Source organism: Haliaeetus albicilla, chromosome 24 (genome assembly GCF_947461875.1).
Source record: "Haliaeetus albicilla chromosome 24, bHalAlb1.1, whole genome shotgun sequence".
Lineage (NCBI taxonomy): Eukaryota > Metazoa > Chordata > Aves > Accipitriformes > Accipitridae > Haliaeetus > Haliaeetus albicilla.
The window spans coordinates 12399096-12426287 of NC_091506.1; the positions used below are offsets into that span (position 1 = coordinate 12399096).

The 27192-nt window shown below is 45.3% G+C and overlaps 1 protein-coding gene and 1 long non-coding RNA gene across 7 annotated transcripts in view; one reads left to right on the forward strand and one right to left on the reverse strand.

Annotated features, from left to right (window-relative positions):
* Window positions 1–1038: 1038 nt before the first annotated feature.
* LOC138681847 (uncharacterized) lies at window positions 1039–15747 on the reverse strand. The gene is made up of 4 exons (XR_011322047.1): window positions 15609–15747; window positions 2338–2461; window positions 2110–2261; window positions 1039–1183 (listed from the first exon to the last, which is right to left on the reverse strand). It is a non-coding gene; the product is annotated as an uncharacterized lncRNA (long non-coding RNA).
* Window positions 15748–18087: 2340 nt separating this feature from the next.
* Window positions 18088–27192, forward strand: part of SLC41A3 (solute carrier family 41 member 3) — a 31110-nt gene continuing 22005 nt past the window's right edge. For 3 of the 6 annotated variants that reach the window (XM_069812152.1, XM_069812154.1, XM_069812149.1), the window contains exons 1-2: window positions 18957–19090; window positions 20162–20480. In XM_069812152.1, coding sequence (XP_069668253.1) covers window positions 20190–20480 — 291 coding nt within the window. In that variant the 5' untranslated portion in view covers window positions 18957–19090; window positions 20162–20189. Of the gene's footprint in view, window positions 18234–18956; window positions 19091–19264; window positions 19470–20161; window positions 20481–21762; window positions 25477–27192 lie in introns of those variants that run through there. The other 3 variants (XM_069812150.1, XM_069812151.1, XM_009915996.2) reach the window with 3 other exon arrangements.

A 27192-nucleotide genomic window follows, 5' to 3' on the forward strand; every position in this document is an offset into this window, starting at 1 on the left:
AAGTCCATCCTGGACAGATGGTGCTGCGAAAAAAGGGTGGCAGAGGGGTGTCGTGAAAGGAAAAGGAGGAGTGGGTGTAAGGCAAGGATGGAGAGAGGGAGTATGTCTGATACAGGCTCAAGCAAGTCTGGGAGGAATGATGTAAACCAGTCCCTGAAGTGAGCAGGGGAGCTTGCGGTACATGAAAATTGTGTCAACAAGAAGAAACTTGGGTGAGTGTGCAGGGGCTTTCTGTTTCCTTCAGTGGCACTAATGAGAGTTGTCAAGTTGCAGCTGCGTACTGGACACAGCCAAAGGCTTTGTTCTTGTCTTTCCACATCCTGATCTCCACTTCCCTGGTGCTACCACTCAAACTAGTTTGGAGTTTGGGAGCTTGGTACCAACCCACCCAATTCCTTTCTTACCACTCTATGATCCAGCCTGTGTTTTAACTAATTGAGTCATTTTCTAGCTACGCCTGGAGAAGTGTGGGTGAGACCATGCTTTGGGCCACAATGCTGGTCATGGAAAATAAGCTATATTCTGATGAATGCTATGTTTTGGTATTAGGAGAGCAGTGGTGGGAGAGTTGTCAAGGGCTTATTGCTTTCTCTGCAGGGAAGAGATTCCTGAATTGCACTGTGACACTCTGTGGAGCCCACAGTCCTATTTGCTGGTGTCAGTCCTCAGAATCTTTCCAGAAAAGGGGTATATCCACATTATGCTCCCACACCCATTAATCATGGGTACAGAGAGGTGACATCCTGCCACTACAGCCTTCGAGAGGAGGTGGTGAATAGGTTAGGAAGTAAACAGGTTGTTTGTTCTCAGTGGTATATGAAGCTCTCTGGGGATAGCAGAAGGAGGACTGCTATACTGAGAGATGCTCCTGATGAACATTAATCACCACTAACTTAATGTTCTGCAAACTTAATACACTTTAAGTGAGTTGTATATAGTGCTCATTATCTGGCCACACAGTTTACCCCAAGAACTATGTTGGGTTGACTGCTGTTCATTTCAATGCTAATCAAGTTTAATATAAGCTTAAAATGCACACCCTGTTTAAACCTCAGTTTACATTGATGATGTAGGTAGAACAAGAAATTTTCTTTTTGTCAGTCATCTTTAAGGTCAGCCTTCATGTTTCTTACCCACTGATATGACAGGTTATTCCAACTATTGGCCTAGACAGCTGATTCAGCTGCAAAAAGATAAATTGGGCTTCAAATGCACCCCTGAACTTCTGGGGAAAGCATGCTGCTTTTCTTGGGATATCTGCAGAAGCAGTAAAATGCAGAAATCCCTTGTATTACAAGCCTTTTTCATGAGGTTGCTGATTGACTATTTAGGAAGCCAAAAGGACTGAGTAATCTGGATAATTTGCATAAGAAGCCTCTGATGTTTCTCAGCTTCATTCATTACTATACTTAATATGTAATTACAGTTAGGTAAAATACCATTAGCCATTAATTCCCTCTTACTGATGAAGATGGAATTGAGTTACCACTTGAAAGTGTCTTATTTCATGGTTCTTAGTGCCTGAGCCTCCAGAGAAGCATCTCTGAAATATCTCTGTAGAGCAGGCAAAGCGTGACTTTCCTAGAGCTGGGCTGGAGTTGTGACACAACCTGAACAATCAGTATTTAGGATTTTAGTTCAGTTTCTCATGTTTCGCGACATTTGAAAATGTTTAAGAGCCTTCCAGAAGGCTCCCAGGATTTAATGAACTCCCCAACCAGGTGATTTTCCTGGGGTGGGGATGGTCAGTGTGACTTTGTATGTAGCTGAGAAGCTCTAAGGGCTTTTACTGGTACAGGTTTCTGCTCCCTAGTTCAGGGAGGGAAAGATGCACACTCCATGCAGCAGAGAGCTAAAGCATTTCACATGGGATGGTGTGCACAGCACAAGATCTCTGTTGTAATCTTTGGCCTCCTCCCTTATCTTTCCAGGGCATATCTGTGCAGATGGGAACAGGCAGAGCTAAGGTCTGCTTCCCGATCTCCAAGCTGGCTGGACAGAAGCTGGTCCCGGTCCAGGTGCTGTGTAGGTGCATTAGCAGAGTGCAATCCCAGAACTAATACTCCTTGCCCTGTGGCACAAGGATGTGCAAAGAGAGAGTGCACTTACCTCTGTCCATAGACACTGGCACACCTAACCCCTTTGCAAGGTGCAGAACCACTGGAGGAGAAGGGATGTCCAGGAGTGTGGGCAGCCCAGGAACATTCCCAGAACTACCTCTGCTCCGTGTTTTTACTGCAGGGTCCTGAATCATTTCGCATCTGAAAGCACCAGCAAATAAGGTGTCCAAAGTGAGTTTCTTTGCTTCCCTTTAAGTTCTGGTTCATTATGACTTACCTTACATTAGTATTGTGAAGCTTTGTTTCTTAATATTTGCTCGTTGGGACAAGATCCCAAAAGGAAGGTGTTAGACAGGAACACCCGTGTGTGACTCCAGCTTCAAATCCAGATTTTCATGTCCCTGAGGAAATGTAAGGGAAGATGTGCTTTGCACTGTGGGGCAATGACTGGATTAATCACCCCCAAGGAATGACTTTGCCTTCTTAAATTACCCTATTAAAAGGACTTCCTGGTAGAATATCAGGGAGAATCTTACTGACTGGTGCTAGAGTAAGAGACTCAGTATATATGCATACATCCATGATACACTTTACACATTCAGGTGTAAGGAGCCCCGTAGAGCTTCAGTATCCAGCGAGTCTGAGTGCCTGTGAGCTCCTGTTCCTTATGATTTGTCAACAGAACTCGTGACTGAGTCCACAGAGAGTTAATTATGATATATTTGACATGCCTTATTATAAACCACAGCTGCAGGCCTCAATGTATACAGCAGGCTTCCTGCAAGTCTGTCATTTAGACAGATCAACCCAACATTGCTGCAAGGTCACAGCTATTCAGGAAGCTACGTTAACTATAACTGACACTTGAGGTGAATGAATTTACTTCATCCAATAGTGGAAAAAAAAATCACCAGTTGTCTTTGGATAATGAAGTGTACTTATGGGTGTACTGTACACACAGACTTGTGACCACCTCTGCACTATTTCATGGTCTTCTTACTTTGATTTTCTGTTCCTTCCATTCTGCAAGAGAAGATGGGCCCCTTGCTTTGTTTTGAAAAGAGCTAGTGACATAATGGAGACCAGATCACAGGACTAAATGAAATGATTCATAGATTATTAGATGTTAAGGCCAGGAGAGACCATTATGACCAAATGCTCTGACCTGCATAACATAGGCTGGAGAATCACATCCAAAAATTACTGGAGCAAGTCCTCTATTTGTGTGGGAGCTATGAGGATATCTTTTAGAAGAAGGGTCTTAATTTAAATTACCACAAGTGGTGGGAGGTCTCTCCAATTATAGTAATTGCCATGGAGCCGTGACATCCCTCTGCCCCCAGCCAAAGTGCTCAGGGCTCAACTATAACATGATCATTTTACCCTGCACACCTTTCCAGAAGGAGAAGTTCAAAGCAGAAAACAACAGCAGGGTTTCAGAGAGGAGAAGGCTATGAATTGACTATAGCTCAAGAAGTCAATGCAAACTGCCCGTTGAAAGGAAAGAAAGGAGATGGGTTAAGGTAGGTTTTACTGAGATTCATGAGGCTATTTCAATTCATCTAAACCAGGCTCTGATGTAAGTAGAATAGCCTCCTGTTGGTCTTGAGCTGCAGACAGTGCAAGGTGCACTTTGAGATTGCTCCCGTCCAGTCCACAGTCTAGCAGATGATCCACAGGGGTGCATTGAAGAGTAAATGCAAAGCATAGTTCTCTGCACTGAGCAGAAAAAGGCCTGAGGGTGTTTTGCCCCGGAGTGAGCTTGATCCTTTTTCAAACAGATGTGTGGCATGTTTAAAAGCAAAGGGAGGACAGGACATCAAACGCTTCAGAGCCTGACCCTGCCAGGGGATCTGTTTCTGCAAAATACTGGATGTCCTCAAGTCACTGATGAGTGTGAAAGCCAAAGCTCTCCAGCAGATAGCAAGATCAGCTCCTTAGTAAGAGTAGTGGTGTGTGGCAGGCAAACTTCCCCTGCCTGAGCCAAGAAGGAAAGCGAGCATCTTCTCTAGGCATCTCTTGTACTCTGATACACTGGTTCTGTATTTCTCTATGTGCCTAGTTTGATCCTCTGGACAAGAAGCTTCAGACTTAAAAGAACGCGAGCATAAGCTCCCACAGTGCCTCTGTTCACAGCCTGGTTGCTGTGCAAAGCACTCATTCCTCTCACAGGCTGCTCCGAAGCGTGGCTTTTCTGATAGCTCATTTACTGGGAGTATGCCTGACCTTTAAAGGGTTCACGTTCAATTACCCCTCTGTGTCACTTTCTGGTCACCAAGCAAATATCTCAAAAGCCAAGAAGGCAGTGCAGCTGATGAGGATGTTTCCAGCCAAGTCCCGTAGCAGGAGGGGAAAAAGAGACATGGGAGTTGTTCAGAAAGCCGCATGCAAAGTAAGAAGTGATCTCTTTAGGAGTATCCATTCCCACTTGCCCTCCAGCTTGCCTCTAGGTCACAACAACACCCCTTTCTAAAAAGTTTTTATTACCACTGCTATTGTGGTTTGGGGATCTAGCAATAATGGAGTCTTCAGGGCAAAATAATATATATATATACACCCCTATCAACCCCATTGACTGTCTTCATATGTAGCTTGCAAAGATATTGCATGAATAATTGATAGCATGGTTCATGTTGTGCCATTGATTAGCTAGCCGCTGACTGAACCGTCCACCCAACCCTTTGAAGATGAAGTGCTGAATATTTATTGTCATCATCACAATTCTGGCTTTCAGTTCCATGGAGAAGGGCCAGCACTGAAACTCCAGCTCCAGCCACCCTAAACATGGGTGTTGTTTGGAAGCTGATCCACAATCAGGTTCCAAGTTTAGCAAATCTTTTTCATGGAATGAATAAAACCCCAGGTGTGACCATCTTGGGGTCAATCTCTGGCCTCACTGGAATCAGTGGGACTTTTGCCAGTGACTGGAGTTGCAGGCAGGAGTGCAGGCTTGTGAGGTTCAGGATAGGATTGTATTTACAACTTGTCCTTACCTTCTTACTTAAGCTTGTGCAAGAGGAGAAAGTGTTCCTCGGTTTGTACCCTTTCCTAAGGACCTAAGTAGAAGCAGTAATTAAAAATGTTGTCTTCAGTGTCTTGTTCTCAGGCAATGGGGAAAACTTTATAATCTCTTGCCCCATCGTCTCCCGCTGTCATGTACACATCCCCTTTATTGGATGTTCTCACTACATGTGGTTTAGCATGTTAGCCCAGCATTTCTGGAAACTTGTAACGAATTTTATTCTCCAAAGGACATTTATCCCTGTAGCCAGAAACGTCCCTCAGACAGCAGACTTGCACTCTTTCGGGAGATGCATGAGATCAGATGAGGGTGAGAGTCCTTTATGGGGCTATGTTACTTTGAGGACCTTAGCCAGAACCACTCTCTTCTCTTGCTCACTGTAGTCAGCCTTATCCGGCAGCATTGTTGTGCCTAGGGACAAGTCGGGTTTCTCTGTCTGAAGAAGTCTTGTATTAAGGTGGTGCTTTTCTTCTTCATGTCGATACACAGAGGTTGGAGATGGAAAGAAAAAAGGGCTGCTTCTTGCCATCACCCCTGTTCCTTTTGAACCTGCACTGTGGCCAAACTGAGTGTGTCTGTCAGCCACACGCGCTGCCAAAACACGCTTTGAGCAGCTGCATGCTTGGGGACGCAGGGAGCCGAGAGCCAGCCCTGCACCAACTGCAGAGCAGCTGCTGCCCAGAGGCACTTTGTGCGCTAGCTGCTGAGGACCACATCCCATTGCGGTGTGGCAGTGCTCGCTGTGACCACAGCTCGGGGTTCTGACATCCAGCTTGCTCTCTGCAGCACTGAACCACATTAATCTGCCCCTTTCCAACTTCATGCGCCATTTCCAATGTTTTTAACTTCTGATGAATTCTGAGCTTGAGAATTGGTTTCTGTGGGCATAGGTGAAGGAGAAGTAATACACTGAAAAATGAGTGTTTTAAGAAAGTGTCTGTTCTACTTCTGGAGAGGATGGACTGCCAGTAGGCAGAGGTAGACAGAGAACTTTCTCCTGCCTGGGACAGGGCAGGCTGTTGGGCTGATGCTGGCAAGAAAAACAGCTAGGGGACAAGGAAGAGTAAATTATCTATATTTTACTCTGGCAAACTCTACCAAGCCGCATCAGTATATCTCCTTGTGTGCTTTACTTTTTCCTTGCTCTAAAAGGATCTTTGGATTTAACATTGTGAGCATGGGGAAATGAATGCTTAACACTCAGATTTCAGTGTCTCCTTGCACAGAATCCATTGGCACGTGCAGTAGACACAGTGAGCCGAGGCACTTGCCCTGCGAACTTTCAGGATTAAGGTTTTAATGTGGGTAAATGCTGGGCAGATTTCCTTTGAGCAGCTCTCCCAGTGCTCCTGTGAAATGCAAACCTCCCTGTATAGCTGCAGTGCTGAGATAAGTAGTTATGCCAAAATAGTTGTTAACCAGATGAGAAGAAACCCAACTCGGTCCACAGGCACAAGCTCTGCTGAACCCAGAAGCCACTTGGCTGTTGTGGTCGCTGTAGTCTGTGGTAAAAGCCTTCCTCGTGTACGAGCAGAGAGGTGGACAGTGATGCTAGGTTTAGGTTAGTGATGAAGATTTTTTTCTAAGAATCATATCGTCTGATTACTGCCCTTTAAAATTCAGTGTTTAAGGCAGATTCCTTCTGTAGTCAGCAGAGAAAGATAAGCACTTTAACTGGATCCCATCTGAAGAGAAGTGTTTAAGATGGATTGGATGTAATTGCCCTCTCTTACCCTCCTAATGTTCAATGGGTTTGATCCCACCTGATTCAATTTTGATATATGCAGTCAGTGGCTCTAGTTATGCCACTGATATTAGTCAAGTAACACTGGGTTAACAGTGCTTACCACTCACATTTTCCCTCTTATCTGTGAAAGGCGAAGATTTATGTAGCTCAGCTGATGTGCAGTAGCTCAGTAACCAGAGCAACTCAATTGAGTGTCTGAGAATGAGAAACACAGTTAACTGCAATTTATAAAATACCCAAGGATGTATCTCCAAGTGTTGATAGTTTGTTACCTTCAGGAAGTAACTAGTCGATATTTATCATAGCTAGTTAGCAAATTGTGGAGCGGGAAGGGAACTCTGAAAGCCATCTCATCCGTCCTCTGCTATAGCTACCTGTGTGTAGATGCTTATGCCTTTAAAGGTATCCATTGTTGGAGGCATATTGGCCTAAGGCTTCATTATCTCTGTAGTTTGAAAGCTCTTCCTAAGCTGAAGTCCAATTTCCCATGTCTTTCTGGATGCTTGTTAGCATTTCAACATGGATAATTGAACTGGTGTATTAATGGACAACAAAATAAACAAAAAATTTCAAAAGGATGTTTAAGTGGGCAAGAGAGGAGAAGGGAGGCTTACAGTACCTCTGCAGGCATAGCTAGATTTTGGCAGTGACAAGATAGTGACTGTCTGCAGTATTAAAGAGATGTTTTAGGAGATGCTCTGTTTGGGGATGTAAGGTTGAAGCATTTACCATTTTTTTTTTTTTTTAAGCTATTTTGCTTGAAAAAACTGCAAAGGACTTTTGAAGGGCTCTCCCAGCTCAAGTTAATGAAATATATTTTATTATATAGTGATTAGAAAAGTAAGGAGAACTTCAGCAAGATCTTTTTTGCACCTGTACAAGTCTGACTCTAGTACTTTTTTTAGCCTTGTGACCTGGTATTTGTTCAGTTAGAGTGATAGTCCCCTGGTGTTATAGATGGGAAGGAAGTTGTTTTAATGCTCATTCACAGCCAGAGTTTTCTGGGAGGGTGCAAATTCTTCAAAAGCTCATTAAATTATTACCTTCATCCCAGACTGCACACTGCAAAACATTTCTCCCCAGTCTTAATGTCACCATCCGTTCAGGCTTATTTTTACACAGCAGATCACAAGATGTAATGTACTACTAACATTGCTGCCGCAGGCTCCAAACAGACCATCACAAATATGGAAAGCTCAGGGCCCACATACCTATTATGGTTCTCATTACTCCAAATTGCTTTGCTGCCAGCTCAGGGTTTCCAGGCAGTGCAGTGCAGGGTCCATTCACCAGAGTGTCTCTCTCTTGTGGCACAGGGGAGTATTAAACACATGGTGCTCAGCAGATTGGTTCTTGTTATTAGCTAGGATCTCCAAACAGAGAAGCCTGTTTGTCCGTCATTTCAAGGACTCAGGTTTTTTTGCTTAGCACACATAAATAGATTTTGCCTTAAGATACCAAAGCTGGTTTGGGTCCTATTTGTGGTAGAAGCTAGCTACTAATGGAATAAAAATCCATAAATGCAATCTCTCATGTGTCTGCAGCTTTTTTTACCCAAGTGTTTAAGAAAGCTTTACCACAGACCATGTTCAGTTGTTAACTGTAATTATCTTGGTAGCATAAATGAGAAGACTGAGACACACAAGACTAAAATGCTGCTCAAACTAGCAGCACATGTAAATGTAAGCTTTGCCTTGCCTCTTCCAAGCTTTCTTTTACAACAGCTGGACCATGCTGCCTCTGAAGTGCACAGCAGTGCCAATATCCTTCAGGGTAATATCAAAGCTTTTGGTAAACAGTTTAAATAGCTATTTAGCATATATCATGTGCTATGACTTCTCATTGTTTCTGAATCAGAAGGGCTTTGAATCCAATATAAACCTCTCACTGCTGATAGAGGGAAGCAATAGTTCTGTTTATGGCCAGAGGCATAGAGAGGTTTGGGTAATATTGAGGGTGCAGATTCCTGAAATGCCAAGGCATGTGATGGCTGCTCTCAGCATGTTGGTATGAGACTTAGAGGCAGCACGTGGGCTCTATACCCATGGGCAGGCTCTTGACCCACACTTGCAAAATTGACACATGCACTTCTTGCATTCAGGAACTGAGCATTTCCACGCACTAAATGAGTGGTGGCACGCACGCAAGAACATACTGTCTTTTCCCCTTGTCCAGGCTGCAAATAAAAAATTATTTGTATTTGTGTCCAGTGTTGTAATGTTACATGTATATATACTTGCATGTAGTCAGATTTCTAAGCTAGTTTGATGGAGCATCTGGCCTCACCATGTCAGGATGAGATCTTCTTGCATGGTGGCATATATGAACGCTCCGAGTTAGAGTCTGAGCCTGGAAGGATGTTCCTCATTATTAGAGAGAAGGGACTGGACAAGGAGAGATCAGGGAATAATCGAAGTTCATACAATCTAGGTGTTAACAGAGTTTAAACAAGGAAAACGTGGTTTTTTTTTCTGCTTGGAGTCTTCTGCTGGTACGTCTGTAGCTTTGCATAAGTTAGATAGAACTCCTTGTGTCTCAGTTTCCTTAAATATACCACAAGGGGAATGCAACCCCAGTTGTAAAGGGAGATCTGTGTATATTTTTTAGCCAAGTATCCCCAAAGTCTTTCACAAATAGAAAGTCAGGTTCAAAACAAGCTCAGCTGGTCCGGGTAGAAGGAAATACACAGAAACAGTGTCCCCCTGCTCCTGGAATGTACCTGTGTCTGGGACTGAATGTTACAGCAGCACTTTTTTCACAGCCTGGCACAGCAGTTCACAACAGGGTAGAGAGATCAGGCACTGCATACCTCTGAAGAAGCAACGGTGGTGTAGATTTGAAGAATGTGATTTACCCAGGCTGGAGCTGGGAGATCATCTGCATAACAAGCTTTATTCCTTCAATCTGCACCCATGTTTGACAGCTCTTCTCTCACCGTGTCTTGTGCCTTTGCTATGGTGGCAGAAGACTGATTCCAGAGACTGCATTGCGTTGGCAGGGCAGCTCCAGAAGCAGCTGTGAGCCAAGTGTCTGACTGCATCCAGCTGTTGTTTGCACACGGGCATTGCAGCTACTGCATCGCCTGGCTGGATGTATCTAGTGACTTTCCAGCCATGGGAAATACTTAGGCAAACCTACTTTCAAGTGTACATCCCCCAAAACCCTGCTCTTTAGATGGGAACATGCCCTTGAATTTGGCCTCAAAAGACAGAAGTGGTCTTGCTATACTATAGGACAGGGGTTCATGTGGTACCTATTGCTGCAGCACACAGCATCAAGAGTGTATTCAAACACTAATTTTCTTTTTCAAAATTAAAGTAAGACTCGGCAAAACCTTGGAAGTTCCTGTCTTTCCTTCCCCCAGACTGTACAGTTCTAAGTCTGGATCTTCTGAGGGGTTGAGAATATTAGCTCCTCTCTAAACAGTAAGTAATTGTGCTATTGGACTCTAGAGCTGTGGAGGATTAGACCTAGAAATATGGTAAGTGTAGTAGCTCATACTCAAAAAAGAACCGAACAAGTACCCAAGCCTAATACTGCCAGGGTTAATCTGCTGGGAGCACTTTCTATTAAATATAGAAACCAGTTTTCCATCTCACAAGCCAGTTATAAATAAATACCTTTTTTTTCAGGAGAGCCTGGCATGGCCCCAAATGAACCTGATCAGCCTCTGTTGCAGAGCTGTAACAGGCAGCTGCAAACCTACTTAACACGTGAAAAGGCTGACAAGCTGCAGTTCAGCTGCAGAGCAGGATCACAAGTTTTTCCCCTTGTTTCTCTCTTCCTGTAGGTGAGATGCTCTGAGCAGGGCTGCAGAGGCTAAGGATGAGCTCTGCCCAGGCCTTAGTGTTTGTCCTCTTCTCCTGCCTGTTGAGGAAAATAGACTGATGGGGAAAAGAAACTAGAGAGAACCTGGTGCTTTGCTTCATGTGTGGGAGAAAAAGGAGAAAAGTTGTGACTAAAATAGAACTGTAAGTGCTGAAGAAGTTGTTGCTGGTGGTTTTCAGTGAGGAGAGTTTGTCAGATTTGGGCTTGCACAAATAAGTGATACTGTGAGCAAGAGTTTGCAGGTGTGCAGGCCTACAGCCAGCTTCTCAACATAGGGAAGGAGCATGTGAGTGCATGGTAATTGATGGGGAGAAATAAAAACTCGGTATTTGCACTGTCCTGCAGTTTGAAGGACACTGGGTCTGGATCCATAACCTGCCTTTTTGAGCCTAATAACAGCAGAATCAGGACATTTATGTAACATTTATCTTCTTTTCAGAATACTAGTTAACAAATAACCTGCTTGAGGAAGCCCATAAATTGCTCGAGGATCCTTCGATAGAAGGCATTACCAAGGGAGAAAATATGTCTTCATTATTCCCATGCTACTGATAGGTCTTCCCTGCTACATAACCTACAGATTCTGCTCTTAAAAGGTAATCTATAACAATTCTCTATGTCCGTTTTACACCAATGGTAATATGTTGCTCCCCCAGGTGACTAAGGGTTGGCTGAAAAAAGAGCATAATATTTGAGAGGGGTTGTCAGAGATGTACTGGTGTGTGCCCTGATGTTGTTCAGATGTGGAGTAGAGAGGAGAAAGGCCACATGCGTAAGGGTGGAAATGGAACAGTGGCTTGTGGCACCAGTAGTGTGGGCATAGGCAAATGGCAAAATCCTCATTGCAGCATTCTTGCAGGACACTAGCAAGGAGAGCGTGCCTCCTAGCACAGGGGTGTACTGGGGACAAGTGACCCTCACAGCAGCCATTGCAGGAGGCCTCCTCTGGTTAGGGAGACTATAGCTACGTTCCTCTCCAAGAAGGCTTCTGCTTGAGTTTTTTTCTCTGATCAACTCTGTCTCAGAAGTACAGAGCATGCTATTAAGTCAATCTCAAAATCCATGGAGTTGGGTTGAGCTTGGTGCCTCCCATTGTTTCCGAAAGGTCTAAATGCTGTCTTATGGGAGTTTTACATTGGGCTGTTTGGGGATTAAAATGCATTTGCATAATAACTACGTGCAGTTTGCATATGCATTTGGCAAGTCTTGATACAGGGTACACACACTGCACCTTCCTTGTTAAACAATGACTTTGAAAAGGTGCCACTGAAAGTCTATGGCTATAACTGTCCTTTTTAAAAGCCTCATTTTGGTAACAAATGTGTTTGTGCTCAGTCTTCATAGTCCTCTTTAAGCCTTGTGTTTTCTGCTTACACTTGTAGGCCTGGGCCAAGCTTGAGGCCATTTCACATGGTCATCTCTGGGACACCTGTCAAGGAGGAGCTGGACTGAGATCAACAACTCATTCCAGATGCCACCAAGCAATCCTTAGCTTCTAATGACTGCTAGTCATTATGGCTCTGGATACAACTATAATTGGTAACCTGGGAGTGAAGGGGTTTCTTCTTCCCTTGACTAATTTCCTCTGCTATTTAGACCTGCCCAAATCACTTTGATGGCATACCTTGTTTTGCTAAACAATCTTGCTTGGACTTCCCAGATCCTTCCTCCAGAAAGATTTAGCTTTTCTGGAAGGAGTTCAGACAGGAACGTTTGTTGCTATTTGCAGCAGCAAACAGCTAAGAAATCAAATGCAAAGATTCCTAATACAGATCGGCAAAAGGCAAGAATGAAGCAGTTGCCTGAGGAAATATCCTGACAAACCAGAAAGATGTTTCAAAATGATCATTTGTGAGTCACTTAATAAAATCACTTCAGCACAGCTGTGCCCTAAGGAATAACCATCTAGATTTAATTCATCTTAAGTAAGAGGCATTTATCTGTGGGGAAAGGATGCTGGATGAGAGCTTTGTTCCTCTTCCTTGGGGGCAATGATACAGCTTTGAATATATTCAGTGGTGCCCAATATTTGGCAAAACTGTGTGTTTTTGAAAGATAGTTTATTTTAACAGCTACAAAAAGGTGCAGTAAAAGGATCACTGCCTTACTTTAAGGTATCATTCCCAGGCATAACTGAATGGGAGAAATGACGTTCCTGTTACCTACTTTTGGAGCTGCTCTATCCCAGCAGAAAGATTTCCTACTGCTATCTCTATCAAACTCAAAGCACGTAAAAAACAGAGATGAGAGTTACCAGTCATAAGGCTGTGTCCTGTATCAAGACACTTCAGGTATAACATATTCTTGAATGGTTCTGCAGGTTATCTTGAAGTGGTCACTACAAACTGGAAACTAGAGAAAGACTGAGTACTGCCAGCTTTTACTTCATGTTCTGATGTGCACTACAGGGAACCAATTTCAGTGCTTAGCAGAAATACAGCCATCTTGTTTCTTGGCATGGGTGCAGTTATGCTAAGTTGAGCATGCTGAGATGACTAAGAATAATCATTCATTGTGAAATCCTACTGAATTTTCTGGGGTCAGGAAGATAACTCCTTTTTTAATACTAAATATTACTTTATCTGAACAGAGCATATGTGTTGATGCCATTAGTAAATTTGGGAGACGAAGCAGACTGGGTAGCTACTTTTTGGTAGCTAGGAAAACTCTTGATTTTTGTTTTTTTCTATCCCTCTTAGTAGCCTTAGCTGTCAGTGATGGTGAGAAACAGACCCTGCAGGGGCAGCAAAGAACAGGGATGTTCCAGGGGAATGGGGAAAAGTCACCATTTAAGAGAGCTGATAGTGGTGTTAGTCAAAATAACGGAAGAGCTTAGAGGTGACTCATGAATGAAAATAACTGGGTAATTAGCAGCAGTGAACATTTATTTAAGAAAAACAGAATCATTCAAATTAACCTAGTATCCAGTTGGGTTGACAGCTTACAGGCAGTAGTCTATTGATTGGCTGACAGTGACACTCTAATGCACTGCCGGTCTCCTGTTGTACATGCAACGACTCAACGTTTTAGTTATTAAAACCCATGTGCCAATGTGCCAGTCTTTAGAGGTCTAGAGGGACAAAAATGGTCACTGGATTGACAGAAAAAGTGTTCTGCTGGGGCAGATAGGTTTGGTTCTCTCTGATTCAGCACTACTGCTCAATATTGGGCCCCATTCAGCAGTACACTTTTTGGAAAGATGTTAGTTAATTGGGATGAGTTTTGAGGAGAGCTACATGAGTGAATGGAAGCTAATCTGCTTGCCTAAAGGTGAGGCACTTGAGGAGAACCACAAGAAGGGAAAGGGCAGTTTGGAAATGAGCTTACATAGTCATAAAGATATAGCTGCATTCAGGGGCTGGAGGCTGAAACTGGTCAAATTCAGCCTCATGAAGAAGTGCATACTGGATGGGTTCTTAAACCTTATGGCTGATTCTTCTCCATCACTGGCAGGTTTTTTGTACATCGTGTACTTTTCTAACAGAAATGCTGCAGTTCAACCAGGAGTTAATATAAAGACGTACTATGTCCTTTGAGTCACATGGGACAATGGTCCTTTCTGGCCTTGCAAGGTATCAACCACAGATGGGTGCAGGGTTCCAGTCTGGGATCTGAGCCTTGTACTCAGGCTGGTGAGGTTTGGCATTTGGGTTAAATATAATGCAAAATGAATGCACGTGTTTATTCCTCTCATTTTGCCTCAGGACACTAACTGTGGGAAAACCACAAAGTGTTTGGCTTCTTCCAGGGCTCAGGCGGTAGCCCACATCTCAGAGACCAGATGACATGCAAAACACTTCCTGTTTTCAAGCTTTCCCTGTTGGGGTACCAGATGTGTCTTTCCTGTGGTGTCATATAGAGCTACACCGCTAATTCAGTGCAGGTGGCAGTCTAGCAGCGCAGGGCTTGGTGAGGAAGGACAGATTTCTTAACGCATGTCTGTGTTTCCCTTGCTCATGATACCTGAGAAAGCCCAGCGATGTAAACATGCCCAGAGGTGGAAAACATGCCCTTGGTCTCATTTGCCATTCTGCTCTGGGAGTGTTGTGAAGCGTTCCTGTTCTGTGTTATCAGTTTCCGTGGGAAGGGGGCTGTTTGTGAGAGTAATAACCATGTATGCAGAGGGCCTGGTTGTGCGTCCTTGGAATGAGGCAGCTGGATCCCATCCCTGGCTCACACTGGCATTTTCTGTTGTGTGGCAGCATTGGCACCATGAAATGTCAGGTCTCAAAATGGAAATGGTCCGGTATTGTTTAGGACCAATTCCAGGAAATGCCTCTTGGATAGAAGCACTCTCTCTTGCTGCCCCTTTTCCATGACCGCGTGAGGAGAAGTATCTAAAATAGGTCATTGTTATGCACGGAGAGAACCCTGTTCCCTAAGCTCCCTTGGTTTCCAAGTAAACGAGCTTTGGAGGTAAGTTAGCAAAAGAGGCTGATTCATTAGCAGCAAGGGAAATCTGTGCATTGGAGGGGTGCCCAGCTGCCCAAAGGGATTTACATAGTGACATGCTCCTCAAATCTTAACAGAACAAGCTGAGTGATACACACACAGGCTTGAACTATATCACAATCACATGCTTGCTAGGCTCATTTCTTATCTCACGGGTTTCTCTGGAGAGTATCAGTTGCTTCAGTCCCTCATAGGGTTTTAAATTTGTAAGGGAAGGAGTCACAGTGAGGTATCTTCTAACGTGAGAAAATTCTGTATCTGTTTTCTTTTCCAAATTAGGTCACCTTGTAAGGCAGTTCTGGATGGAGTTTGTCCCTGCAGTTATGGAGGCTGTAAATAACATGTGTTACAACATGTTTGATGGGATTTCATTGCACCATCACTAGTCTATCTGAATATCATATCCCAAATTAATAACAAATTAATTTTATCTGCTGAAAGACCCCAACTGTCACTCTCCTGTCCAGAATGACATCATTTTGGGCAGTTACTCACTTACAGGAGGAACAGGGCCAACACGTTCTTCTGGCTTCATTACTGAGAGCAAGCTTGTGCACAGAGATGAGTGCTCCCCTTTGTCGGATCATCTGGAGCGCAGGGAGGAGAATTCAGTCTTTTTGGAGCATCTTCCGCCTCTTTGTTGGTGTGTCAAGCGGGGGTGCCAATTAGTGCCAGTGATGAGATGGGCACTCGTCCACAAGATCAGAAACGGAAACCCGCAAACTGCTCTCGCACAGGACGCTGAGCAGCTGTCGGATTATAAAGATCTCTGGCCCCTCCTGACCTGGGCCAGATTTGAACCATTGACCTAGAAGTGAAAAGCTTGAAATCCCTGCACGAGCCACGGGATAAATAGGACTTGCAGAGCTGCGTGCCCTCATTCCACATTCAGTTGCTGCCATCTAATGGCAGGTGGGGAGGGGAAAGGTCTCCTGCAATATAAATGTCTTGTCCTTGGGAATTTAGTATGTGGGAGAACCATGCAAATAGTTCTCATCAGCCCCTAAGAGTGCTGGGGAAGCACGGTGGTTTAGGCTGGTTTTATTCCCCTGTAGAGTAGTTTGACAAAGGCCCATTGTGCTGCAAGTCAAGAGGTGTCCCACTACAAAAAACAGATCTTCATGCTGCTTTTGCTCTCCTGTGGTGGATTATTGCCATCCATGAAACCTGAGTGAAAGTCTGTGGTTGTAAGCTGGATTAACAACTGTCCCAAGGGCAACGGTAACCGAGTGATGGGTGCCTGTGGCAAGGGGAGGCGTCCAGAGAAAGTAGGTAGGAGATGGCACTGTTAATTTCTCTGAGTACCACTGGTGCACACAGAACATCTGCCTTTTCAAGAACTTTGTTACAGAAAGAGGAGGTGGAGACTAGAACACAATTAACTATCTAGAAATTATTGGGTCTGAAAGCTAACAGACAATAAAACTCACTTTCCTTCAAATAATACATAAAGGAAAAAGCGAGGAGGAGGAGACATCTCTCCTTCTCCTTTCTTGCCCAGCTCCAGGAAGTTCCTGCTGTGTTTTCTGTCTCTAAAACCCTAGGTTTATAAGGCAGTAAGTGTTGATCATGTATCAGTTTTGCACTGCCTGTTTCTGTGTACATACAGATCTTCAAATAATTCTTTTAAGCCACGCTAGCTAACACTGTCTCATGGAGGAGAAAGGTTAGAGACTGCGTATTTCTTTACGCATCCATGCATTGCAGCCATTGGGTGTCCAGAGCCATGTCCCGTGACGGGACTGCAGCCCAGTGAGCCATGGAGCAGTCTCCAGCTGCCTTAATACAGCCCCAGTAGTGACATGGGGGCTTGCATGGCCCAGCAGTCAAACAAAGTCTGTCACCGAGGCTAACTGAAGTCATAAATCAAGCTTTATATTTGAGAAATATCTCCAGTAGTCCCTAGTCACCGAAGAAATGCCATTTTATGACAGGAAACTGGGAAGAAAAGAAGTCGTATCTCCGGACAGAATACTGGAAAAAGCTGTAAAATTCCCCTCTGCTTGGCTGAAGTAATAGTTGCTGGAAAGGAAGTCCAGGAGTGAAGCAACATGGAGGAGAGGAAGGGAATACCAAACTTACTCTTATTTTCCTACTGGAGGAAACAGTCTTTAAAAGCACTGAGGAGAGAAGCAGAAACGAGTGCAATGTGTCCTCAAATGCCCTTGTATCTGCTGGTACTACTACCTGCACATCTGTGAGAGAGCAGAGAAAAGCAGCACACATGAATTCTAACTCCGTGGGGAGTTAAAACATTTTAGCATGAAGTTGCTCAGCTGCGTGCCAACAAGCACTTCCCAGACTGCAGTAAGCAGCAGAGCTATCCTATCTAAAGAGTCACAGGAGCTCTGTTTGCAATCAAGGTCCAGCCACCGTTCTCTTACGTCAAAGCCAGGTTCTATCTAAAGTTCTGAGAAAGTGCAGCTTTGTGCCGCTGCTGAAAGGCAGCCTTCTCAAATACGTACCCACTGGTGATACACCAGGGATTTCAGACTGGTACATGAGGTCATGGTACACGAGCCAAACAGCTAAGTCGCCTTCTGCACACAGAATGAGGGAGCTCTTGTTGTAGCTGCTGGTTAGACCCAGGTGGGAGATCCCTTGTAGAATGGTGACATTCCTGAGCTGGAACCATTACCAAAATGCCCTTGTCAATCAAGTTCCCCAGGAGACTTTCTGCTTGCACTGGAGATGTTTTTCTTTGAAGCTCAGGGGTAAAGCGATAGCAAAATACATTTAACAGGTCTAAAACTGTCTTGGCAAGGTCGCTATTTTTTTAATCCTTGTCCCTTCCCCTCTTATTTCTCACAGGAAAACGTTGTCTTCTGTCCACTCTCAGGGAAGCACCAGTTGCAAAGTGAAGACATAAAATTACACCAAGCGAGCTGAAATTTAAGCCTTGCCATTACAGCAGTGACATTCAACAGTTAAGGCGCACCCTCAACACGCAGCAGCTGCAGGGTTTTGTTACTGTCACTTACAAAAACCTTCAACTCCCTTTGGTGTGCCCTGCTTTGAGCCAGAGCTCACAGGCCCAGAGACACCGTTTTATCAGTAAGAGCCCTTTAGCGTAGCATGACATCTGAGAGACTTCAGCAGGATATAAGATTGCTCTGGTACTGAGGTATGATTTATATCCTCAATTGTTCTGGAAATTTGAGCTGCATGATTCAGGAGACTTGCATGAGTATGGTTCCTTCAGTGCTTAATGAGATTTATGTGCTTAAATGTGATGGATGCTGTAATCACATTTCTAACATGCTGATTCAATAGGGGAGGGAGAAAAAAAATCACATCAACAGGAGTTTTGCTGTGGTTGTGGTGGAGGCAGGCTTTTGCACAGGAAGCTTGCAAATGCCAAACTAAGGGGGGGGAAAAAAAAAAAAAAAGAACCCAAAACAAAACAAAACCGCAGAGGAAACATCTTTCTTCAGCTCTTAATTGCAGCCTCCTGTTTGCTCTGCCCGCGCTGGAAGCTGTCGCCCTTTCTGCTCACAGCCGCCACGGGCTCTCGGGGCGGCGGGAGGCCCGGCGGCTCGGGCACGGCTGCTCCTGGCACCCCGGTACCCCCCGGTACCCTGAGCTCTTCCTTCCAGGGGGCTGTTTCCCGAGCAGGAGCCGTCCTTGCTGGGAGTCCTCCAGCTCCCCCCCCCCCCCCGACAGCTAAGGTACAGAAGGGGGTATAATAATGATAATAATAATGGCGTAGCGGGGCTTGCAGCAGCTGCCGGCCTGCAGAGAGCGGCCCGGGCGTTCGCCCCGCTGCATGCACGGCGTCGGGGCAGGCCCGACGACTGCCACTCACGGCGCCGCGCCGCCTCCGCCGCCGCTGCGCGGCCGGGGGCCGGGCTCGAACCCGCGGCCGCCGCGCAGGGCGGGCTCCGAGCCGCGCCCCAGATGTGGCGGGCGCCTCCCGCCTTTGCATCGTCCCGGCTGCGCCCGCGGCCCGGCGGGCAGAGCCCCGCGCAGGGCGAGGAGCCGGTAAGCGCTGGGGGGGGAGACGACGGGGGGAATGGGGGACGGGTTTCCTCCTCCCGCAGAGGGGGGACTTTGTTTTGTCCATCCCTCCTTCCTCCCGCCCCAGCCGTGACTGGGGCCTCCTAGCAGTGTCCTCTTCTCCCTAGATGTTGGGCAAGAAGAGGATTGATCCCGCCTGGGGTAGCGCAGGGGCTTAGGACATTAGGGGCCCGTCCCGAAAATGGGAGCATCAGGGAGCGTCTGCCAGCGGTTAACCCGGATGAGTGCTGGCAGGAGGTGATGGGGGAAGATTTGGGGCACTGCCTGGACCAGCAGCGGGGCAGGCAGCGCGAGTGACAGTTACATCAGGAAATGAGACGTGATGGCAGGAAAAGTGTGACTGGTAATAATTTTGCGTGACGATTTTTTCTTATAAGACGCTGTGTGGTCATGGCAGCTTCTCTGTAGATAGATGAGTCACATAGTGCATGCGTGTCAACTAAGGCGCCAAAGGAGGAAAAAGTATTCAGATTAGAAGGAAGATCAAAGAATTATCTTGTTATTGAGGAGCGGTGGACAGCTAGCTGAACTATGCTAGGTACCATGTGTAGTACCTACCTGTACTATGTTAGGTATGCTAGTCCTGGGCTGGACTGCAGGATGCTAGGATGTGAGCTGCTCCCATGTCATGGCTAGGGGTCAGACCCCAAAAAGGGTTGGATTCTGCTGGGCTCCTCAGTTCCTACAGCTCCCGGTGTGAAAGCTGGTGGGTCCAAAATTCAGGCTGTGTGGAGCACCTTCTGCATCCTTCCATGCGTTCTTAGGGTGAGAGCCAGGATGCACAGCAAGCACTCCAGCACAAACACAGGCGTAGGAAGAGATGCAATTACAGAAAGAGAGATTGATTTGACACTATACAAAGTTGAAGGTAAACTAAGTACTGATGTTTCAGTCAGCAGAGCATCTAGGGCTTTGGGAGGAGGTGGTAGTTTATCTTCAGGTTTGTGGAGTGGACAAAATACCAAAGGGTTTCCTGTCTCTGACCCATCCAATGCATCTTTTTGTTATCTCCTCGTTTCTGACTTTGTTTTTCAGAAAAGCTCTGTGATTCAAGAAAGCCACCATGAAAGGTGAGGAAGTTCGGCAGAGGAGAAAAGAGGGCCGGACTAGGAATGGAGAGCGATCCAGGCACAAAGCAAAGAGCAAGGGTAAACACAGAGACAGCCGAGTTGGCAGCCAGGAGGCAGAGGATGTCTCTCTGCACGCGCAGCAGAAGCTGTTGGCTGAGGAGAAAGCGGCAATGGCAAAGTCGCGGGAAGAGTCAGCTGTCGCAATTTGCCTGCAAGTGCTCCTGCCATACCTCCTAGCTGGGCTTGGCATGGTCTTGGCAGGCATGGTTTTGGATTATGTTCAGGTAAGGGAAAGAAGCTGATGTGAGGTACCGGGCATGGGATAGGTGGGGGACTTTTCTTCAGAGGCAGGGGTTTTGCCCTGGGGATGGCAAAATAAAGAAGGGTTTGCAGCAGTTTCATATGCCAACGTGTCCTTCGAAGTCAGCTATTATGTACTTCTGTGCAGCTCTCAGGAGACCGCGTGTGGTATTTTTCTGGCCCCAAAAGGGAAAAAACCCTCTAGAGATAAAAGACAATATGACACTAAAGAGCATGTGAAGGATCTGAAACATCTCTGTAGGAAGGTGCAGTCCTGTACAAAGATCTCACCTTGGTCCTAGGAAGAGGGTATCTGAGCTGCAGCCCCAAGGGCTGTGGTGGTATAGCGCTTTCCTGCAGTAGATAGAGTTGTATCACTCCTGGATACAGATCTGGATAGTCCTGCATCCCATACTTTATTGCGCAAGGAGCCAGCCAGACCAGCACTGTTAACACTTCATACAACCAGCCCAGCCTGCGGACCTTTTCTAAGGCCTTGTAGCAGATGACTCAAATCACTGAGTCTTCTAACAGTCTGATTTCTGATTCTCTGACAGTCAGGATCAGACCTTTCCTCCTATGGTGCAGTAATACAGAGCTTTAAGGTAGTGGTGAGCACCTAATTTTAGGCAGTTTAAAGCTGCAGTTAATTTCCAGATTATAAATTCCTATGCCTTTGCACTCTAGGCGACTCTCACTGCTGTGTGCCTTTTTGTTAACCCTTGTTGACTAGCTAGCTGTTGGGTCAGACTGCCCTGACCTATCTGATACAGTGACACTGAAACTATTGTGCTTGCATTGACAACTTTCACAAATCTGGGGCTGTGTTCTTTTGCTATTAGCCCTAGACTGATCTCCCTAAGCTAGAAGAGCTATAAAGGCTTAAGAGTGACGTAGTATCCTTAACTGACCTTAGCATGTACTGAATACCCAGCAGAATATCTAGTCAGAACAGAAAACACCAAGCCAAATCCAGAACCCAGTGGCAAACTACCTTTTGTCTCCTTAGACGTTATTCTGAGAGTCTTGAGCAGCCACTTTCATTTTTATTTTTCACACTGTTCAGACTTGCCCATTCCCTATGGATCTCTGACATTAATGCATGTTACCTCTTTATTGTGAGATATTAAAGCGTGAAATAGGTTGCAGATGGATTTATCATGTTAGAGGTGTGTTTTTCTTTCAGTGTTCTTCCCTTTTTTTTCCTAGGAAGGACTGGGCCACTAATATAAACAGAATGTGAAGCAAATCTCATACTCCTCTGAAACCGCAAAAGTCTGGTTTCTGTTTTATGCAAATAAAGAGCTCACAAAGAGCTTTCATTTTAGTGCTTAGAGCCTGGGAAATCAACCCATGCAATATCTCATCAGAAAAGCAGGCCTTTGGCAATTAGCACAGTGACTCTTCCTGCATGATCATGGACTACTTGAGTGTGTCTCATCGTGGACTTGCTGCTGCTAGGAATTGCCCTTCCTTTCTAAGCCAGTCCTGGCTTCTGCCCCTGCTGCTGCTGCTGTTTCTGTGGGGCAACAGGAGATGCTGCGAGGCTTTGGGCCCCAGGCACGCTCCATCTGCTTGTTCTCAGTCTGTCCATATAAGCTCTCTTCTCCACCCTTTCCTAAAGTGGGGAAGAGTGGAGCAAAGTAAGAAACAAAAATACACGGCCTGATCTGACAGAGCTAGCAGTCAGGAGCGATAGTACTCCAACAAGTGGGATGTATGGTCCCTGAAAAGCATCATCCTCCCATGAGTCTAAGGTGTCAGAATAGCGCTGCCTGTTGCTAACACTGCCATGTTGTAAGAGCATTCACTGGTATCCCTGTTCCTTCTTTGCAGGGATGATAAGGTACATCTGAAACTGTGCTCTTTGGCACTTGTCATCTTTCTGTTCTTTTTTTTTACTGTGGCAGTGGATGGAGGCCCTAGATCAGGGTCAGGGGCCACCCGAGAGGCTGTTTCTGCTTTGACTCCTCCAGGGCAATGCTACCTGTTGGCTAGTTTGCAAGCACAGGGATACAGCATATATTTGTGTGCAGAGCAGGGCGGCAGTGTACCTCCCCAGGTTTTGCCATGATGAATGGTGCAGCCATGAGGTGTGGTTTTTTTTTCCCAACCAGTTAAAATCTTTTTCCTGCTGTTCAGCAATGCTCTCTTTCTTCTCAAACCTGATGCATCTCTTTACATACAAATATGGTATATCTCTTTGCTAGGAAAATATGATGCATCTCTTTGCTGACAAATATGGTGCGGATCTTTATCAGAGGCTCCTTAAATGCATAATGAAATGACCCAGTGTACACATGCAGGTCACCTGAACCAATTACCTTCTCTGCATACTGATTCATCGGTTGAAGGCTTTTTATGGTGCTTGCTTAGAAACAGAGAGAGACGAAGCATGATAAACCCATAAACCCTGCCAAGCTGACGCTTTAGTACAGGATGTGGTGCTGCTGTGTTTTTTAAATGACATTTGAGTCATTCGGGCTTATTAATATTTCCTTTACATTAATGTTTCTGCCTGTCAGCAGTCCAGTTGGCAGATACAGTGGCATATGGGACTAGATATGCGCATTATCAGGTGTTTGAAAACCTGTGGTAGTTGCCCAGAAATTGTCCTTTATTTCCTTGAAGCCTCTATGCTTTTCTAACCAGAACCAGGCCTTCATGCTGTCACTTCTGAGTTCCTGGCTGGTATCAAGAGGTTGGGTCATGTGTGGTTATTACAGGATTTTTGTTAACCTCCCTCTTCCAGCTATTGTGGGCTCTTTTTCCAGTTAGATTAGCTGAAGTGTACTCTCTTGTTAGCTTTCAGCTAGCTGGACTGTTGTTAGGTGGAAGAGACACACATACACACCAAGCCAGCTGGGAGTGGAGAAGGCTTCGGGGGCTGTACTAAAATATCAACCTAGAAAGCAATAAAGAACAGAGTCTTCTTCCATCTGTAGCTAGGGCTTGTTTTCCACCCTGCCATGCTTGCAGAGAGATCTGCTGTGCCCTCTCAGCCTATTAGGCTTCGTGCTTTGGTTTGCGTGAATTCAGACCAAAAGAAACACACCGTCCAAATGGCTGAGAGCTTCCTCAGTTCCCTATTTATCTGCAAGGCAAAAGCATGTCTTGTTCTGTCCAACCCTGCCAATGCGTTTAGCTCCAGACTGGGGACCCTGTCACAAGGACAGAGTCCACAAGCCATTAATCTTTATGTCTCTCTGCAGAGAGTGTCAGGGAAGGGCTTGATTAGTACAAAATTGTAAGGCAATGCAATTTAAACATTGAACTTGAACTGGACCAAGAAACCTGTATCTTTTGTGCCTACCACTGAATACTTGCTTTCGCTCGTTTGCCTTCACTGGGTCATAGCTGGATTTGAACCTGTGGTTGAATAGTGAAAAAGCTCAGCTGCCAATGTACTAAAGCAATCCTATAACCTTCCATTCTAAATTGTGCTTTTAAAGCTTTTTGACCCTCTGATCCAGTTAGTTTGCCTAAATCAATTATTAGAAAGGACCCCCAACAGAATACCCTGACTCCCTTCCCCACATGCATGATGTTGAGCTGAAGTCTTTACTGAGCAGGATACAAATTCTTTGGCTGTATGTGGCCATGATGCCTCTCTGGTTCTTGACTTTGTGTCAGTTGTTTGACCATGGAGAGTCTGGAGTGAGGTCCCCTCTCTCAAAGACAGTATGTTCCTGGGAGTATGCAAAAGCAGTGTGTTTCACTTTAGGATAGGAAGGGAGACCAGCTCGCAGCATGCAGTGGAAACATTCACCCTTTCTCTCCCTTGCCTGTGGTGTAGTGAGATTACGGAGCTACCTTAAATAAGCTCTGGCTATGACTCTTATCTTGGCCTTTGCAAACTAGCAGAAAGTTGAAGTGATGACAGCAGATAAGGGTGTTCACTTTTGAAGCTTATTGGCTGGTTGTCTGGATTTTTTTTTTCCCCTGAAAGCCAGTCATTCAGAGGTACAGCTGGATCGTTACATCCCACAGAGACCATGGAGGGGACAAGAGGGGCCGGGGTCTAGAAGGGCAGATCTTCTCTCATCAGCCGGTTTAGCTGTGTCACTTGCCCAGGGATGGGACCTGCGTAATATCATCAGCGGTGAGAAATGTGGACTCATGTTTTCCTTGACCTTTTTCACCTTGAAGGAGAGCAAAATGAATCCTGGTTGTTAACTCCCCACCTCCTCGGCCTTGGGACAGTGAGAAAAGTTCAATGTTGCTTATGGTGGGAGTGAGGGAACTGAGGCTGGTTCACAGCAGGCTTACATATTAAACCATCGTATCAAAGGCGAGCCGCAGTCTGACAAGAAATGTAACCTGAGGAGAAAGGACGCTAGTGCGCTAGTGCGTTTGAGCAGGCTGAGGGATTCTTGCATGACCTGTCACTCTTTCAGTGCTGTAGCCTGAGCAGGTCTTACTGGTTTTTACCGAGGTAGTGGGAGCTGAATGGGGTGTGGGCTTATTTCTATTCGTCCACAGACATCTCCGCAATCTTCTTTTCTCTTTTTTAATTCCCCCCTGGATATAAATCGGAGAAATAGTGTCCGTCAAGTTCGCTGCCACCTGGGCTCAACCCATCTGAATCAGTTTTGGAGGATACCCTTGCTGCAACCCTCTGGACGTGCTCCTAGGAGGAGAAGAAGCTAAAGGAATTTGGCATCATTGATGTAGTTCGAGGAAAAATATTTCTTTTAACTTCGAAGAGAGCTACTAGGAGGATCTGTGCGATGTCCTGATCTCCCCCCATTTGTGCTGCTGAGCATGGGGTAACGGTGTTTGACCATGGTGGTCACCCAGTTACAACTGGAACTGTGCTTCCATGGCAAGAAGCTAAGAGGTTTCACCTGCAAGTTGACCAGGTCAGCCAGTGGATTTCTCCCAGAGACTTCATTCTCCATTGCCTCCCAGATTTTCGTGCCGTTCCTTCTGGCTGGTTTGGGCATGGTAGCTGCTGGCCTCTTGATGGATGTTGTTCAAGTAGGTACATGTGGTTAGGCAACTTTGCAGTGAGAGGATGGGCTAATTCACTGACCTTGAGTATTTGTGCATTTTTGTTTTTAACGTGTGTGTTCCTAGAAGCTAGTCAGCAGGATGGCTGTAGGCTTTTCCTGTGCTGGAGAGACACTATCCATCCTCTTTAGATCAGTACTTGGGCTCCTTGTAAAGTGGGATAGTGGCTTTCAGTGAGACTGCCTGAGACTGCCCTTGGTGTGTTAGACTGGGTTTTCCCTTTGCTGTATCTACCTAAACACCTCGTTGATGACTGCTATGAAGCAACTGGGATCAGACTGCAGCATATTCCCCTGTTGCATGATATTATTTCTTTCCTTCCAAAATTGCTGATAAGGAGATCTAGGTCAGGATTGTTATTAACTACCTGTCTCACTTAGAGGCAACTTTATACTTCCAGTTCTTTGCAAACAACCTAATGTAATCTTTGGTCTAGAAGGCATTTAGATACTGTGATGAGAGGCGTGCCAGCATAAAAAGATTAGCATTGCCTACAGAGTGCTTCTTGGCCAGATTCTGAGGTGGGTGTAAATTTTGAATAACTTTCATTGACTTCCAAGGAGTGCTGCTGGATTTACACCGTTGTGCCCACAACCAGAATCTATCCCATCTGTCTTTGCTTTGTACCAGTGGCACAAATAGAAATGCAAAATTTGATCTAGTTTGGGCATCTCATGCCGGTGGATTTACAAATCAAAAGGCTGGCAGAGTTTCCCAAGGATATATCCTGCACTCTGAGCTCACTGGAGTACATTGGATTCTCTGGCATTAGTACCACAGCAGGAGCTAAATATGGATACTTGAGTGTTTGGAAAGACAATACCTTGCTGTTTCTTCTTACATTGGAAGAAACAAAGAAGACAGAGAAGTTGAATTAAAGGGAACGTGAGGAATACCAAAGAAGGGTTAACTGGAGTGGCACACGCTGTTGCTATGCTGTGTTTGTCATCTCCACCTTGTGCTGTGCTTAGGCACAGACCTGTCTTGCAGCATTACAGAAGTTCTCAAACTACCCAAGATGTTATGTTAATAGTTAGCAGTTATCTCAGGGAAGGATAAAGACATAGTACGTACCCACTCCATGCCCTTGGCAGGTGAATAGGTCTTTGTCTAAAAGAAATTGAATGCACTTGCTAAGAATTGGGCTCTGTTAAAAAATGTAACTGTATCCAAACTGATGGAAAACATAAGCCAGGTATATCTACATTGCATGTGTCCTTTAAATACCAGACTGCAGTCTACTTTGTATATTTGTTTGCTAGACTCTTAGAAATGGGGTCATGCATGAAGCACAATAATAGGAAGTGTATTTTTTGGTGAAGGTCTTTCCAACTATGTTGAAATAGGAGCCATCAGTCAGTGGGTTCAGCTCCCAGAGGAGGGAGCTAGTGCATTGGGAGTCACAACTGGCATAGGAGAGATGTGAGTGAGGTAAGCTGCCATGGCATTAACAACCCCATATTTGAAAACAAATCCAGTAGCTGGGAAAATCCAGAGATCTTAGCCTTTAAAGATTTGGATTATTCTTCTGTGCCTTTTTGTGTCTGAGCTGCTTATTTTCAGCTTTTCTTCCTGCAAGTGCAAGAGCTGGGCACTTACTGTCCTGTCCAACTAAAACCTGAGACTAAGTTTGTTTGCTTGAGGCCAGGTACCATAAGACTCATATTGGTAATCATGAGGGCT